The 19,144-nt window shown below is 39.6% G+C and overlaps 1 protein-coding gene across 2 annotated transcripts in view; it reads right to left on the bottom strand.

The window, feature by feature from the left end:
- Positions 1–15,014, bottom strand: part of Spag16 (sperm associated antigen 16) — an 883,930-nt gene extending 868,916 nt beyond the window's left edge. For both annotated transcript variants that reach the window (XM_048459370.3, XM_085698666.2), the window contains exons 1-3: positions 14,886–15,014; positions 3,967–4,013; positions 2,891–2,986 (exon numbers count right to left, since the gene is read on the bottom strand). In XM_048459370.3, coding sequence (XP_048315327.3) covers positions 2,891–2,986; positions 3,967–4,013; positions 14,886–15,006 — 264 coding nt within the window. In that variant the 5' untranslated portion in view covers positions 15,007–15,014. The remainder of the gene's footprint in view (positions 1–2,890; positions 2,987–3,966; positions 4,014–14,885) is intronic.
- Positions 15,015–19,144: the final 4,130 nt, after the last annotated feature.

Below are 19,144 nucleotides of genomic sequence, written 5' to 3'. Positions count from 1 at the left end.
GAAAACAGAAAGAAGAATAGAAAAGCATACTAAAGGGAGGGTGTTACCTGTAGTTTCTAAAAATGCCCATGAAGCTGCTACAAAGTGTGTGCATGCATGCTCAACCCTCAGGAGGGCTTACACATTACTAAATTATCCAAAAATAATCTACTCACTTGGACCCAAAAGCCTACTGAAAAAAAAGATCGATTTAGATATAGTTGGAAAACTAGCCTAAAGTATACGAAAAGTGAAAGGCTAGAGAAATTGAAGATTCAAAAAGATAAGAAATAGAGGCCCATTCATGGTCTAGGCAGGCAGGGAGCCAGCAGGTCCTTGGGGGCTCTGGGGGGTACCTTGAGATGAACAGGTGTATGGTGCAGCAATGGGAGAGAAGAAGTCTTAAGGTTCCTGCACTGTGGAGAGAACCCATGCTGAAGACTGAACATACAGCAACAGTGAGGAACAGGATAATATGGCAGTCTACTCTGCCACCTGGTGCCACGTGACTTCCGGGTCTGTGCTGCTGAGTTTGTGGCCTTACTACAGCCAGGGTCCGAGTTAACTTCCATGGCCTTTGTTATCACCAAGGACCATACAGATGCCCGAGGTCTGGGCCACCACCTGAGGCCAAGCTGATGTCCAAAGGCCATGCTGCTGCCAGGGACAAACTAATCTGGGTGGCCTGCACTGCCAGCTGAGGCCATGGTCCATGCTGGAGCTGCAGCCAAGGGCCATGTGCGGTTCTATTGCCCAACTGCAACCAGGTTCTATGATGACGCCCATGCTATGTTACTGCCAGCAGCCACAGGACAGCTGGATCTGGTGGCCTGGGCACAGAAGTGGTCCTGCCCCTCACCGGTCAACTTAGCAGGTTAGTGACTCCACTCCTGGGAGAGCAGGCCCTAACTCTCAATGGAGAACTCCCCCGCTTTTCACCAGCTGCCACAACTGCAAAGCTGCCACACGCTGAAGAGTTGGCCCTGACCCTTACCTGAGGGGGACGAACCTGGTGGAGGCTGGGACTGATCAACTCAGCTACAACCCAGGCCCACACCCAGGGCTTTGAGTTGGCCCACCCCAACATGTAGCCCATCTAGGACCTCCTAGAGCTTGTGGAGGGAGCAGTCCTGTAGAACCATAGTTACAGCATCATTGCAATGAACATTTGCAAATAAAGCTGTTTGTGTGAAAGAGTATACTGGGTGGTATACAGCTTCCAAGGCCACTAAGACAGAAGAGTATATGATGTCGAGTCAGGAAAGACAAAGGAGCAAAATACTTGTTTTTCATTCTTGGGAGAGAGGAGGTTACAGTGGTGGAGGGCTGACACGGAAGGGCTGGAAAATGGTGGAATGGAGCCCATAGTGTGAAATTCCCAAGGAATCAATTATAAAAATTTTAAAATAAAGATAAGAGATAAACTAGAATTTTCACATTGAAACATTTGTAGAGAGGAAATGAAGGAAGCTCCAGAGAGATTGTTCGTGTGAGTTATTCAAGAGTTATCATATAAAAAATTAAAATCTGAAATATTTACTTATATGCCTTAAAATAATTACAATTAAAGTTTTTTATAGTGTATCCCAGGCAGGCTTCCAACTCATGATTTTCCTGCCTCTACTCAGCATATCCTGCCACTGTCATCACATTTGACTACAATAAAAGCTTTTTGGTGCGGGAGAATGTTCAAGATAGGGTCTCAATATGTAGCCCTGGCTGTTCTGGAACTCTGTAGACCAGGCTGGTCTCAAAGTCAAAGAGATCCGCCTGCCTCTGCCTCTCAAGTGCTGGGATTGAAGGTGTGCACAACCACGTTCGTTCAACAACAAAACTTTTACATACATATAAACTTACATATAAGATATGTATAAACTTATACATATCTTATAAAAATAAATACACTTTCCAACGCAGAATGAATACTGGGTGGGAAGAGTGGCATTGTCCCGTCTCCATTTTACCCGGGGAACTGTAAGCATGGAAGGGGTCGTAGCCATCAGTCAGACTTAGCAAAGGATACGGGAACTACTACGGGATGTCTTAGAAAAGGAGGGAAAGAAGGAAAAGTAAAGAGAAAATGAAGGGCAAAATTTCAGAAATTTAACTGTTATTTTATTTTAATCTTTAAAGATCAAAATTCTAATTTATAAAAACTGGAAATCATTATAGATGTTAACAGTACAAAAGATAGCAAAACAAAGAAGAATCCAAGAAATTAAAATTTGAAAAATATTACAATAAAATACTTAAAAGAAAAGTCACACCTTAGAAAAAGGAAACTCAATTGTAATAAATCTTTCTTTTTATGAAATTATATAATTACCTTCTCCAAGGAATACACACAGAGGAATACATGTGTTCATGCCTTCATATACACATAGATAAACGTATCCCTATCTATTTATTAAAGACAGAAAACACTGTAATATGAAGTATAACAAATTAGATCAATAACATTATCTATTTTCCATGCTTTCTTAACAAAATTAGTTCACCTTCGGGAAAAGAAAATGTCTTGAAATGTTAACTGTTAAACATTCCTTGTAAGGTAGATACTTCCAGGAAAACAAAGACACAAAATGCTAAGGTCCACTACATAATCTATAATTTATCCATTCAACAACAGTGTTGAACAATTTCAGTTTACTTTCTCATTAGATTAATCAATTCTTAGGGAAGGTATCATTTGTTGAAGTCATACATGAGTAGAGTAGACATGGTCTAGATAATGGTGCTGCAAAGAATAAATAAAACTTACTTTTAAGTGTTCTATGAAAATTAACAAAGTGAAAAAGTATAGCAGATTATAGTGTTCGCTTTCATAATTTGTAGTTAAATTACTTTCACTGCTTCATATAAAATGCATTCCTGCTAAACTTCTAGCTAAAGTATTATACAAAATTCTCACCAGAATCTGAACGTCTGTAGCCTGCTCTTGAACTATGTGAATTGCTTTTGCCAGATCTTCTTCTCCTTCTGGAATGCTGAAATTGTCATCTGGTATCTAGACAAGGACAGGAAGAGTGGGTTGAAATGTCGAGTGTCTTACAGTACTTATACAATGACACATCCTCAGACATGATGCAGATTCTTGAAGATGTGGTTACTTACCAACCTTGCAGATACTATTATTGTTCCCATGAGAGCATACAATGCAGTTTATGTAGGCACAATAAGAGACCAGGAATGATGACAATACTAACCTAACAATCATAACAACAGTTATGACAAAAGTCATTTAAAACTGATTATTTATGGAATTTTCAGAAACAACTTTTGGACTAGAGAGGATAATGGGTAATTAAAGACCAGAAATAGGGTACAATATTGGGCAGGTCTCACACAGTCTCTTACACTGAGGAAGTCGAACATTCAACTAAATAAAAAGTATCATTTTAATTAATGCTGCTATGGAAACACAAGGAGACATAGCAACATTTTATTTCAGAAGATTTCTTCCTAAACTAAAGCTTCCAAAAAATATACTCTATGTAGAATACTATGTACTTCTAGAGATGAGTTAAATCTAACTAAGGAGCCTCTGCCTGTCAAGGCCTTTGCCAGGCTCTGACATCTAAATGTGACTTTATATACAAGTCTCAGAAGCAATGAATTAAAAGAAAATGTTGAGACAGGAGCATGTTCTACAGAACTACAGTTAAAGTAGAAGAAACCAGTGGACTATGCTTCAACTTATGCTGGCAATCTGGAAATGCCTGTCAAGAGCAAATTGGATGATGGGGGAAAGTCCCAGATAGAAATGACCACCTATGAAACCACAAACAAGTGAGGTGACAGGAGTTGAACCTGAATAGAGATGGGGCAACTGAAGATGTCCCACCCAGTGTAGATATTGAAATCCCATTTTCCGAACTCCATTGTCATCAGTAAATAGCTAAACTTCTGTTTAAAACATAGTTTATCTTAAATAAAGCCCTTATGTGCCCCCAGTGAACAGGACAAAGCATTCACATGAGTGATTACCTCCTCGTATTCACACTCATCTTCAGAAGCCTCAGTCAGGGTCACCTCTGAGTAGTTAGTTGTCAAGTTTAACACAGAAAAGTAGAACAGTGTTATTATACTAAAGATAATTGACCTCAAGTACAGTATTGAATATAATTACCTCAATATGAAATTTGTAAAGATATATAAATTAAAATTAAACTTTTTTCTCCATAAAGCCTATTAGTTTAGATATAAGTTATTTCAACTAGTATTTTATACCATTAAGTCCATAAAAACTACATTCATTTCTTCCTGTATGACTATTACCCAGTGACTTCTAGCTTGATTTTAATAGTATTTACACAACTACAGAATATCATTAAGATAGTATGAATTAGAATTAGAAACTATATAAAAAGGATGCATGCCAGCAATCTGTTTCGTAACTTCAATGCATCCACATTAACTACTCCAAGGAGAACATGACTACTGTGCTGGCTCTCTACGGCTGCAAAACCATTCCCAATAGGATTTCTTCCTTGCCAGCTATTTCTTAGGAAGCACCAAGCCGCTGACAGCCATATCTTTAAGGAACGTTTCCTTCACCAACTTAAAGTCCTCTGAATATTTGTGTTTTCCCAAGTTGCACAGCCACTCTGATATTTTAGAAACATTTCTTCTTAGGTTAGCATCTCAGTTACCAAAATCTGTGTTTATTATTTATTGTTGCATAACAAACTTCCAATAACATATGGCTTAAAAGAACAGTAAGGAAACATTGCCTATTAGAATGTAGATGAACCTGGAAGGCAGTAAACCAAGGAAAGCCACATCAGAAACACATAGGAAGATAGTAAACCAAGCAAAAATAAATCAGAAACACATAGGATCTCACTTATATCTGAAAACTGTAAGTTGTTCAACTTAAAGAAAGAGACAGTAGGAGGTAGTTACCACAGATTAAGGGTGGAGAAAATGAGGAGATATTGATGGAATAGAATACATTTCCAAGCATGAAAAGAGTAAGTTCTGGAGGCCTAGTGCACAGCGTGGAGGCCATGAGACAATAATGAGTCAGATGATTGATGTTTTCAAAGAGCATAGCTCTTCAGTGGTTTCACTACACCAAATGAAGAGCTTCTCAAAGAAAGCAAAATTAGAGCTAACACATGATCCAGATAACCACGCTTGGACATATAACCAAAGGGATCAAAATCAGCGTACACAGAAATGCCTGTACAGATGTGTTCACTGCATCTCTGTTCACAACAGCCAAAACAACGGAGCAGCTTAGATGTCTATTAGCATGAACTGATAAAACAATGTGGCTCGTACACATGCACAATGGAATTCTGGTCAGCTATAAAGAAGAAAAAATATGTCATTTGTAGGAAAATGGAACTGAAGATCACCATATTAAGTACAAGAGACTCAGAAGAGCAAATGTTGCATGTTTTCTCTTGCATGAGAAATTTACATATCTATTAAGCCAATACACTCACATATACACAATACCAAATCAGGCTAAATGATACACATATATAAAACATCATAAAGAAGCAGATTATTGTATATGCTAACTAAAGCAATCATTTTTTAAAACAAAACTCTGAGGCAAATACATTGTCTTAGCTACTTTTCTGTTTCTGTAACAAAACACCATGAACAAGACAACTTACAAAAGAAACATTATTTTGTCTTACAGTTGCAGAGCGTTAAAGTTCATAAAGGCAAAGACAAGGCAGCAAACAGACATGTGGTTTGGAGCAGGATGCTGGAATTCCCATCTTGACCAAGGCAAAGAGCAACCGGAAATGGTGGGAATCTTTAAACTCTTAAGGCTTGCCTCCTGTGACATACTTCCGCCAAAAACGACCCCCTTCCTAAGCCTCCCTAAACAGTTCCATCAGTTGGAGACCAAGTGTTCCAATACATGAGCCTACGAGGGACATTACTGACACTCAAACCATCATATGTATTAATTTCTCAACTGTGTAATCATTTCACAATGTCTGAGATAAGTGTATCAAAGTTTTACATTGTACAGCTGAATGAATGCAATTTATATTGTCAATCATATTTCAATAAAGCTTGCAAAAGGAACAATTAACATTTGTTACGTCACAGTTTCTGAAGGTCAAGAATACATTAGCTACTTAGCTGGATGATTCTGAGGAGCTACCATGATGTCACAGTCAAGGTGACAGGTGTCAGTCATCTGAAACCTGAGCTAAGGCAGCAGCACATACTTAGAGGAGAGCTGACTAACATTGTCTCAGTGTTGGACAATGGCCTTCATTCAATCTTCATATGATTCTCTTCACAGACATAGTAGCTAAGTTTACTTCAGAATTAACAATAAATGATGAATAAGCTATAACAGCTTTTATAGCCAAGCCTCAAGTTCAATATAGGCTGGACAGGGCAAGCATGTTCAGCATATAAAGAAGAGCAAAACCAAACCTGCTAGTGGTGTAGCTTAGTGAAACAGCCCTTGCTAAGCAGGTTCGAGGTCCTGGGATCTGTCCCTAGAAACTCTGAAACAGAACACAAAATGCAGGAGGCAGGACCCTTCCTTTATCATGTTAGGGACAGCCCAACTACCAACCAAACTACCTTGCAAGCTTGCAAGAGACCTAGAGAGAAACTATATGAGAAAATCATTTAGAATGGTCCCTGAGTTTCAGTAAAAGCTGTACGTATATTTTTTATTACCCCTTTCCTCACTCTAGAAAGAGATGAGCATCTATGAAGAATCTTTTGTCATTGGTTAAGGTGAAAAGATAAATACAAGCCATTCTAAGCCTCCCTCCAGTTCTAGATCTCAATTTTCTGACACATTTTTTTATTTATTTAAATAAAATTTGCTAGGGCTTAGCTAGATGACATTAACATCTTCTGAGAAGTGGCTACTCCAAGGTGATTTCAATACCGATTCCTTGCCAGTCAGTCTTGAGAAAATAATGTCGTTCTTCCCACTTGTGCATGACAAATTTCAAAACAAAGTAAATATTCTAACATTCTCTGCACACAGACTAAAAATTACAAATGAGCACACACTGTCTGTGTGAGGAAGAGATACCAAAAGGGATTGTTAATATGGTGATATAAAGATGAAAGTGTCATTTGTCCTCAGAGTACTAGCTATGGAAGGCAACACTTGGAAGTCTTACCCAGAAAATGTTCTAGGCAATAACTTTTAATCATGAAAAACATACTGCTTCCTCACAATCAAAAAACCAGATTATATGAAAAATGCCATTTGATAAAGTATGAACGTGTTTCCCATGGATTACAGCAACGTTTACTTTCAAAATGACCCTTTGAGATTAAACATCCCAGTCATATTTAAAATGGCATGTTTTTTGAGTTCAATGCCGAGAATTTTCTGTCATATCATACAATTTTTACATTGACGCCATAACAATACACAGTTTATTAGCATCTTAGATAAAATAAATACAAAATTTGTTTTCAATATCCTAGGTAATGACCTCACATATTTGTTTTCCAAATCTCAGTGGCACCTTACCAGCAGCTAAATAAAATCATTTAAATAGCTCGATTTGAAGAGCACAGAGGAGAAAGAAAAATAAAGCAGCCAGAGGCTACAGAACTGATCATTAATCTAACCAAGGCCAAAGGATTAGTACGAAGAAAGATCAAATACAGAACAAAGCACTCAGAAGAGGAGCAGTTAGACTCCCTGACTGATATCTTTAAGTAGCCACAACATGATCTGTACAGAGGAGTTTCCCAAAGCAACTCATCTTGAATGTGGTAGTGTAGTGTTCTTGAAAAAGTGGCTGTGTTGCACGGTGTGGCTATCTGTATGCATCTGTTGTCTGGAAAGGTAGCAATACATAGCCAAATGCACAAGCTAATACTAAATGATTCGTGGCAACTTACAAATGTGCATGCCACTGGAGATACAGAACTCCGTGACTGAAAATTAGAGGAGAAAGGGAACCAGAAATACACAGCGATGCAGTACACCCAGAGGACCTGAAGACTGAAATTTGAAGTCACAGGCTCAATTCTAACCTCCCCAGTGCTTGGGGTAAAGATGTGTTTGTAGTCAGATGCCAATTCCTGATCATTCCAATGCAACAGCACATCAAAGTCTCAGAGGTTCTCACGAAGAGAATGCACTGTATTTAGATACTGATCCCCCTGACCCTTGGGACAACCAGAGAAATGAGGAAGAATCTGAGGGAGCATCACATGCAAAAAAAGGAGGAGGGACATTTCTCTGGAGAGCAATCTTGCAAGGGTGAAAAGGGCAAGTCGTGGACAACTGTCTGAAAGGAAAAGCTAACTCCTTACTCTACTTCTCCTTCCACTGAGCAACTTTCTCACCTGTGACCTGACCTCTCAGGAGAGCCTGTGTTCTAGGAAGCACCCATATAAATTACACTCTTCATGATTTGCATGCAGAGCTGTTTTTGGATGGGGAAAATAAGTGAGCATTTAGACTCAAATTGTTTTAATGATACCAAGATGGCTCTAAACCGTTAAATGTTTCTACCCTCATCAGTCCACTACTCCCCCAAAGAATATATTAATAGTAATATTGCACTCCAGATCCAAATCTCATTTCCACCTTTTCTGTTGGCTCTAGGGCCTGCCTTTCTGTGCCCTCATTCTACAGCCTGCTCTTGCTCTTGTCCTTGCTATGGATATCCCTTCCTGCCTACATCCATAGCATCCCCCACTTACAGTCCAGATTCTATATCATACAGCTGCAGCCTAGTTAGAGACAGCAGCTCCCACTCTGTCACATCATCATGTTCTGAGAAAAAATTAGGGATGTCAGCATTTTATGGTATGAAACACTCCCTGATACTTAGTCACCATGGCTAAATGCAAATGCTAGTCTCTAAACTAGCGGAATCTGCCCTAGCTCCTGGTATTGTGGATCCTATTAGAAGACAGGCCAAGATTTATGATGTATGCACTGAAATGCCATGGAACGCTGACACTACGGCAGTACCACAGAAGACACAGCTTCATGAGCAGATGCCTCAGAGGGATACTTCAGCTGGACTAACAACAGAAATGACAGCCCGAACGGGTCACAAGTGGGTTCTTCTGAAAGTGGATCAATGGACAATTTGCAGCTATGAGCAATAAGCAAGCTTCTTCACTCACAAGGCTCTTCCTCTGTCATACTTACAGGTAGCACACAGCAAGCAGCATCTTTAGAGAGGACCAGAATGAGACATTGCTAATTAGGCTTTCCATAATTTCCCAGAGCTGCAGACAGAAATCACTTTGCAATCTTTGCAATCTTCTCAGAACCAATGTTCACAGAAGCAATAAAAAAAAATCTAGCCTGGATCCTTTCTCATTAACATTTTATTTACCAAATTGGAAAGGTACTATAAACAGAAATATCCCTCTCTTAGGAATACCAGCCTAAATAAAGTTAACTGAGAAATATAGATAAGAGATGACAAAAAATTGGCATTCCTGTTATCACATTCTCGCTGCTGTTTACTTGGACAGTCTTTACCAGGAAGTCTTCATGAGTCTGCTAGGTTATTAGCACCATATACACAGAGCTACAACCAACTCGACAGACTTGGCAAGAATGGAAAGCTACTGACCACTCTGGTAGGAGGCAGCTGGAGCACAGCTTCTGCTCAGAGCTGAAATACCTATCATTCAACACATAAATTGCATGCTTCTCATGGTGGGTGGTAGTGTATGGATCTTCAAAGCCAGGAGACATAACGATGGGCTCTATGCACTATTCTTCTATCTGAACATTTTGTTGTTGTTGTTTTTGTTTTTGAAACAGAGCCTCACTATGTAGTTTCAGCTAGTCTGAAACTACCAATCCCCTGCCTTGTTCAGCACGCTGAGGGCTGGGATTGTGGGCATGTGTCAGCATGCTCAGCAGTATCAGAAGATATAGTTATTAGAAGTCAATTTGTCTATAAGTTTGATGCTCCAGTTATAGTCTTCAGACCTGTCGCATCTTGGGAGCTTGTTAGCGACAAAGAAACTCAGTGCTCACCTGATTTACTGCATTAAACTTCATCATTTAAAGATTCATGTATGGTTCATTAAAGTTAACATAGACTACAGGACACAGAGCAAAATAGCTGTTCTCTCTAAGGAGCCCATGACATTAATACATGCAATATTGAACTTTCTGGATTTAGTAGACGGCTGTTAATTTAGAGTCTACATTCATGTTGTCAAATCTTATTATTTGAATATATGTAAGAAATTCTAGCATCTAAACACAAGCTTTCTGATAGCTGAAAGTACTTTAATTATTATTAAATAGCAATTTACTAAGTATTTCACAAATATATTTTGCAGTCACATAAAATTTTAGAGCATACCATTTTACAATCTCAGAAATATAATTCATCTGAGGAATTTTTTTAAGAATGGAAGGAAGAACTAAAGGAAGGGAAGAACAGAGAAGCCAGTGAGTTTGTTATATTAGCTACTTTTTTTTCAGTACCCAATTGCTGTGGAAGCTACTTCTGCTCCTTCAACCAATAGCCTTTGAGGTACCAGACCACTGGGGTGTGGTGTCTTTTGCTTTAAAAATAAGCGGTGGCAGCCCTCTCACTCTCTTGCTTACTTCGGATTCCGCTTCTGACTATCAGATGCTTTTCCTGTTCCTGCAGTAGACTGTTGTCTAGGACGGTGATCTGTAAGTTTTTCCTTTTAAATAAATAACCCTTTTATTAATCTTAATTCTTAGTTTGCGTGGGATTGTTTTGTTTTGTGACTTACTCCATCACCCAATTAACATTCTTTCCAAAACAACATAATGTTAAAAATAAAAGCAATAAATTATAATAAAAAGCAGCAATGATAGGATTTTCATGTAGGTGAAAGCTATCAGTGGATGGTTCTCCATCAGTGAGGCACTTCGTAGACAGCAGGCATCTTATGTGGGACACCAGTCTAGGGCTACAGCCTTGTTCCAGGGTGGGTCTGAAATCCTTAATTTTGCGGCTGTAGACACCAGGTCTGTACCAAGAGATGAAGATGATGCAAAGCCTCACTTTAACTTCCCCCAGCCACGAGAAGCTGCTCCTGGGACAGTGGCAACCTTAGAGAAGGCAGCAAACTCATCTATCTACACAACCTAAGACGCTAAATTCTTACTGTGGAATACAGAGATCGACAAAATAGTTAAACAACCAATCAGGGAGTGGAGTTAAGAGAGGAATAGGAACCTTCAATACTTCTCTTTCATAGAGTGTGCATTTCATTTTTCTTCCTTGGAAGGGTTTTGGTTTCGGGAAGCAACAACAAAATCAACTAACCTTTAGCTTGTTTAGTCCAAACTCCTCTCAGCATGTGTCGGATAATTGAAACTGGGAACTTCTAAATAGCCAGAGAAAGTTTAAAACAAAGAAGCAATTCCATTGGGAAACCCTTCACCAAAGAAACAAGAGTCACTGATAACAAGCAGCAGATAACAGGAAGGACTGCTGCTGCCTTCGGATCTTTCTCTCGAACACCTTCCCTATGCCGGAACCAAAACACTGAGGCCCATATTGACAGAAGCATCTTTCCTCTTGTCCTAAGTGGCCTCCATTACTGTGGTGGAGAACTAAGCTTTTGACTGGGGGAGGAGAGGTTTTATTTAACTTACAGGCTACAATCAATTGACAGAAGCCGGGGCAGGAAAGGAAAGCAGGTGCATAAGCAGAACCCATGGAGGAACATTGCTTATAGGATGGGTTCTCTGGCTTGCTCAGCTACCTTTCCTATAAAGCACAGGCCCTTAGTGGGGTGGGCCTGCCTGCACCAAGTAGCAATAAAGAAAATGCCCTGTGGACATGACCATAGGACAAGTGATCTAGATAATTGTTCAACTGAGCTTCCTTCTTTCCGTGTATGTCAAGTTGACAACTGTCCTAGTTAGGGTTTCTATTGCTGGGATGAAACACCGGTGACCAAAAAGCAAGTCGGTGGGGGGGGGGGGTGAAGGGGATTATTAAGCTTACACGTACACATCTCTGTTCGCCTAAGGAAGTCAGAATAGGAACTCAAATAGGAAAGGAATCTGGAGGCAGGAACTGATGCAGAGACCATAGAGAGGTACTGCTTATTGGCTTGCTTATGATGCTTGCTCAGTATGCTTTCTTATAGACCCAGAACCACCAGCCCAGGCATGGTCCCACCCACAGTAGACTGGGCCCTCTCTCATTAATCTCCAACCAAGAAAATGCCCTACAGGCTTGCCCACACATAACTCAGTCTTTTTTTTTTTTTTAATCACAGCCCAATCTTATGGAAGCATTTTCTTAATTGAGGCTTCCCCTCTCAGTTGACTTTTACTTACAGCAAGCTGACATGAACCCATCTGGCACACAACTGAAATCATGACACTAATGATGAGTACTGCTTTTGTGTCTGGTTTGAGCCACGTTAGTCTACAGATGTTTGCTGTGTCTGTATGTTCTGGAGGAATACCAGATGATTTCCTGGAGAAGTCAAGTGAACCTCTTTCAACGGCCCTTTTCAATACTGGTAGGTCATTATCTAGGACCAGTAGTATGACATGAAGTACAAGAGAAATCTGGGCAAAATGCACTAAATCAGAGATATTCACACATATGTGCAAGGTAAAGGGCACTGGAGTTCTGATTCCCTTAAGCATACTATAATTTCAGTGTAGCCACTGAAGAGCCTGAGAGCTATAGACTTTAAATCCAAGAAAGTCTCACTTCAGCAACTATAATAATTGCCTTCCAAAACAATGTCAAATAACATAATACTGTCAATTCTTAATTACGCATGTGAAGAGAGCCCAGGGATACAAGGATAATTGGCATTCATAATTAATCCTCAGACTTCATTCTGACTAATAGTTAAAACCTCTCCCATGACTAAACCTCTTCCCTCAACTCTGAATGTAGAAAAATAACTAGTTAGATGTTTGCTTTTGCTATCCTCCCTGACTCTCCATTTGAAACATGAAGTAGTAATCAGTCAACTATGAAGAGATGGAAGAAAGACATAGAAGCTACCTAATTAATGAATCTGATTGTCTTACATTTGCAACTGTGACTTAAAATGCTTTTTGGAAGATCTGTGTGTAGCATATGAACTCACAAGGAGTGTGGCAGAACATGCAAGATCTATGCAGCTTCAAGCCAGTTAGGAAGGAAAAGTAGACTCAGGGTCCCAACCAAGAAGCTATCTGCAACAGATGGAGGCTGGCTAGGGAAAAGTCGGTTTTCTTCAATGGTTTCACTGGGCAATATCACATTCCGCATTTTACAGCCTAATGCCCTGGAGTAGCTGCAAAACACAGAAGGAGCTCAGCAGTGTCTTTGTAGACATTTCGTTTCATTTTGGTTTGGGCATTTTTCTTATACTGGTCTTCTGCATGTTTGTTTTGACTTTCATTTTGTGGGTTGTTTTCTTTAGGGGGGGAATGCTGTTGTCTTTTCTTTCTTTTTTTTTTTTTTTTTTTTACTTATTCTGGATTTTGTTTCTCATTTTTGTTTCTGTTTTGGAGGGACCATAAAATTGGGTGGCGGGGGAGATGGGCAAAATCCGGGAGAAGTTGAAGCAGGGGATAAGCATGCTCAAAATATATTGTATGAAAAAAATGTTAACAAAAAAAGATGGGTGTGTAAACTGAAACAAGTTGTGGTTTTAATTCAGTGTTCTGGAAAATTCTATAAATCTGATGTTCTTGTTTAAAATTTCATTGTGCAAGATATTGTATTTAATAGATCTTCAAGATGTTATCAAACTGTTAGTCTCATGTTAATAACTAAACTATTTCTAGATAATTCATTTTCATGCTGACAAGTTTTTACAATTGTTTGATGCAGATGAATTCAGAAATTATAGCATATGTTTTTATCTTTAAGGGGAATATTTTGGGACAGATATCCTGTTTGAGCTATGAAAACAGATTTTACAAACTCAATTACAACACTAAGGCATCCACTTATTTCATTCATATTGATTTGAAGGTATCCAGATTTACATCCTGTAAAAATCATTTAGTATCCAATATAATACTACATATTTTCTTTAACTCCTTACACGCTTCTGTGTGACTCCCTAAAATATGAATATAACTGAGCCTGCTAACGATCACAAATGGATCACTGCTGAATCTATGAGATCTTGTATTAAGACACAAAGGATTATAACTGTACAAAAACATAAAGGGAGATTTTTTTTTACTGTCTTTGACATCTTTGTGGATAGTCATCTTTCTTTTATCTACTGAAAGAAAAAGTTATATGACTCTTAACAAGCAGTGCCCATTAATGCAGAATAATTAATGCACCTACCTAGAGGAGGGAAGTCCTCTATGGCCTTGCAAAAATTAGTGAACCTAAATATACACATAAAATTATGCAATTTTTCTGGTACCTTCATTCATAACTGCTCATCATGACACTGCTTTCTTCCAAGCATCTGTCAGCTTTAGTAGCCCAATTGAGTAGCCCAGTTGGGGGGGGGGGGGGGGATTTAATCAGTGCTATCACTAAATAGCCAAAACCAAAACTCTTAAAGAAGGTAGCCAGCCATACATGGGCAAATTATTTAGGACGGCACAGTTGGACCCCGTCCACAACCATGTGTGCCGTCTGTGCATTCATCTCTGTGCCCATAGGCACGGGTGTTCCTTCATCTCTCTTAATGATGGAAGCCATTGCGGAAGGTATTCTGAGGATCTTTTTTTTAGGACAACCATTAAATCACAGAACTGAATCAATTCCTTGAGGCACCTTCATGTCGACAAGGTGTAAAGTACTTGGTCCTGGAGGCTTCCCTATGCTCAGGACCACGGAAGAACCTACACTCCTAGAGTGACTTCAGTGGACGCTACAACACACTGGGGTGACAACGACTCCTCCAGGGTGTCCCACTGCATCGGGTGGGGCGGTCCACGGGCGCCCCAGAGGGAGCCACTGCGCAGGCCCCGACAGTCACCAGAAGGATACGCTCCAGGTAGTAGGCGCTCTCGGAGGCCACCGCCTCTGCCGCGTCGCCCGTGGGCGACAAGTCAATGCCCAGCGCCTCCTCCAGCACCCGCATCGGCGGCACCCCAGGCGGAGCAGCCATACCCGCGGCCCGGCTCACAGGCCCCTTGGTGCCCCCACGGTCCCCACGGAGCCCCTCGGTGCCCCACAGTGCCCTACGGACTGGCGTGGCAACTCTCGCGAGATCGCGGGACCCTTCACCCCCGACTAGCCAAGGACCTGAGGGTCAGCGCCTGGCCCTCTGCGTGTCCGCAGTTGCTATGGCAACGCGTTGCCTAGTTACCCCAGACGCCCCAGGCAGCTTGTAGAGGAAACTAGTCGCCACAAACCCAGCCCAGCGGCTCAGATTGCATTTTTAACCCAGGCTACTTATTGGGGGTTTTGATTTTATTTGGTTTGGCCTTGTGCTTTGACCCCGTTCTTTCTCTCCTTTTCTTCATTGCTTTCCTTTCTTCTTGTTTTTCACATCTAAACATCATCAGTCCTCATTTTTTAGATGTGTAGAGAACCCCAAATGTTCTAGTACGGACAGACTTAAGAAAGGGGAGAATACATGTCTAACTAGAGGAAGGGGGAAAATTCTAGAAAACATTATTGGCCAACTGAGGAGATGCCAAATGTCCCTCATACCCTTAGCAATGAAGAATGAGGGTGCTGACCTGTATTACACGCTTTCTAGCAATCTTTTAATGCATTTATGTGGGCATCTTTTTTTACTTTGGCTTCTTACATACGGACTTGGAACAGTCCCAGTGGCCTCAAATTGCAACATTGATTTTTACTGAGGTAAACCCACATCCATAAAAATTATGAGCTACTTATATAACCCTAACATAAAGTTTAACATGATATTTGGGCTAGGGAGTGTAGTTAAGAGCTAAAGTGCTTCCTCTGGGGGAAAGGGAGCAGGGAGGAAGTGGGGGAGATGAATGGGGCAAAGAGAAGAAACAGAAGGGATGGAAGGGGAGGTGAGAGAATTAACCGATTTGGCCAGTCACGTGCTTGTTGCTGTGACTGGTATATACATGGGCATCGTAAGGATGTATATGGTATATGTATATAGGCATCATTAGGACCATCTTCCTTTCAGCCTCTTTTTATTCAGCATTCCTTGATGAATTCCAGTTGGTAACAACATAAAAGTTTCCATTTCTAAAAAGAGGGGGAGACAGAAGGAGAGTAGAGACAGACAGGCAAGGGGAAAATTGTTAACTTCCTATTAGATGATTGAGAACCCAAGCATTGGAAGCCAGAAGTAATCGAGAGCCCATTGCTGCCACAGCGTAGCTCTGGCCCCACCACTGTCTGTAGGCCTCAGCCTCATTTGTAAGCTGAAAATCATGTCACCTCCCTCAAATGGTTGCTATTAGCTGTAAGTCAGCAAAGCATTAGGAACCCCTTCCGAGCGCACAGCAATGAGAAATAGGAGCGGTTTCTGTTAAACCTGTTTGTCTTGGTTTGGAGTTTTAGAATACCGGACCCGATGATAGCTAAACAGTTCAAGTTGCTGTCATTTTCTCACATCAAACATTCTGCGTGCTCATTAAATGCGTGGAACTGGACATGCAGGAGAGAGATTCTGAAAATGGGGGATCCGTTGACTTAGAGGTAGTTTGTTCTTCATTTCGAAGGAAGCATAACCTCAGCTAGCAAGATGCTTAGCTATAAACAGAGACCTGAAATGTGACCTGGGTAAAGAGTAGTCAGGGCCATGCACTGTTGATGTCTAGAAGCACAAGCAGAAACGTGAGACCTGCAGGGGAGGATCTCATGCGCTTCTAATGTTTAGTGTATTTCATCTGCTACAAAGTCTCTGTTGTCTTTGATCAAGCTCTTCCTCATTGTTTGAGGTAAATTAAGTTTCCTGAACTACACTTCCTGTTCTCTTATAAAAGACTTTTAAAATCTGTCTACCTAGATTAAGTGGAAAAATGCAAAAGTAAAATATAAAAGAGTTCTTTACCAGCACTCAGAAGGCAGAGACAAACTCTGTGAGTTTGAGGCTAGTCTGGTCTACAAAGTGAGTTCCAGGACAGCCAGAATGGTTACACAGAGAAACCTTGTCTCGCAAAATCAAAAAAGAGTTTTCATCATTATTTCGTATATATCAGATGTTTTCTATAAGTAATATAAATAAATTTTGCTTTTTTATTGTGACTGTGAAGAGCCCAGATTGAATATTTGTTTTATACATACATATATATATATATATATATATATATATATATTATACCAAAAAGTTTACTATAAAATAATTGCTATAAAGTAAAGCACAATTCTTTTAGAAAAATGTCACTTGGACATAAGAAATGGGTTTTTATGACAGAGTAATGAAATACAAAGTATAACCAATATTAAATGTGTAAGATAGTCAGAGATACTTGTCAAAATAAAGAAGAAAAAGAGATATTTTACACCCCCCAAAAAATATGTGAGTCTCATTATGCCAGGCTTCCAAATAACCAAGGTATTAACTGAGTTACTAATCCATTTATGCAAATGCAATCGATTTCAAATTTTAAATTCATCTAAGATGTGTTGCCTATTACAACTGAAAGTATGCTCACAGAGACCTGATCAGTAATGTTTCAGAAAATTCAAATAAAAATCACTTTTAGCATTTGTGTAATCTCTTTGATATCTACAGTGGATAAGCAATGCTTTAAAGAACAATTTGATTAAAAAAAAAGTTAACAGACATCAAAAAGGTAATGCTTTCAGATTTTAGAAAAAGAAGGAATCTGTGATGACTGCTACTTTTTTTAGAAAAAAAAAAGTCTTTGCAAAGAATGCAGTTGAAGGATACCTTGCTATGTTCTGGAATTACTAGGCTGTAGATCCTGCTTTAATTTAAAGGGGATGGGAAAATTTTACTGAAAGAAAACACACACACACACACACCCCTTTAGATTACAATAGTGGCTTGACTATTATATATATATTTTATCCTATAGATGGTCTTTTTTGGTATATTTTACATGCTTTTTTAAAGTGGGGATGAAATAAAAGGAGCCTCGGCATTTTGATGAGTGAGCAGGAAGCTGCTTTTTGCTTTGCTCCCGAAAGAGGTAAACAGTGAAAACAGCAGAGACACTCAAGCTGAAGCAACAATTACAAAGGACAGCAAATGTGATCTCCTCCCAGCCTAAATGCCCCATTTATGCAAAAGTGAAATTATTTTTAAAAGCAAAACCAGAAAGCAATCTGGTAGTGAATACCCTCTGTGCATGTGTAGTTTCAAAGCAGAAAATACTCACATGCAAATACATTGCCAAGTACAATTCAATTATCAATGGTAATGGCATTCACTTGCTCCCACCACAGCGCAAGCCGTTTGCTGATGCCCTTTTGATACCAGTAGCTTTCTTGTTTTCATTCAAAACTTCACAGTAAGTGGAAGTCAGGTTTAGGATTTCTGAATTCATAGAAAGAGTAGCAAATGTGCTGAGAAAAATCATCATTTTTTTCCCACCACACACAACATCTTTTCCCTTTTTGCACTAGCATCCATTTGAAAATCCGTTCCTCCTGTATTTTTTCTCTCTGTAATTGAAACAGAGTTAGTCAGTTCTCTGTGGTGAGAAACATGTGACATAAGCTTGACCCAAAAAACTTCTCATTTCTTTTGGCTACAGCAAAAACCTCTGATTTCCAATGTAATTCTTGGTTTCTAGTTCTTTCAAATTAAAAGGAATGAGGGCTTCATGGGAAAAATAGATGATTCTAGGCCTTGCTCAGGAAAGTACAAAAGGACTCTGAAGAAATTTTACAGGACCAGAAGAAAAAACTCTCCTCTGCTAAAAAGAAAAATATCATTACAATGATAGAGCTTTATCAAAAAGATCCAGCCATCCATTGAAAGAGTTACAGTGGACAAAGTCAAGCCAACTGTTAAGGTTAATAAAACAGTGTTAGACTCTAAGTCAAAGTACAAAATCATTATCTGAGTCATTCTGTTATTAGTAAATGCTTAAATAAACAAATAAATGAGAGAGATGAAAAAGAAGTCTATGAAGAACACTTACAAAAAAGTGAATAAATCCATAAAAACACAAAATTGGGAACCCTGAATACAACAGAAGGTCAGTAAGGGGAATAAAAAGTATGAAAAAACAATGTAAGACAGGAAGTCTACAAAAACACATACCATTGACTTTGTTTTGGGTTGGCCATTTGCTGCTGGGAGAGTGCCTACCCTTAAGTGTGGTTAATATACCCAG

The sequence above is a fragment of the Myodes glareolus genome, chromosome 1 (genome assembly GCF_982192425.1).
Source record: "Myodes glareolus chromosome 1, mMyoGla1.1, whole genome shotgun sequence".
Classification (NCBI taxonomy): domain Eukaryota; kingdom Metazoa; phylum Chordata; class Mammalia; order Rodentia; family Cricetidae; genus Myodes; species Myodes glareolus.
Note: the sequence above shows the minus strand (reverse complement) of the source record. Positions and strands in the feature narration are given on the sequence as shown.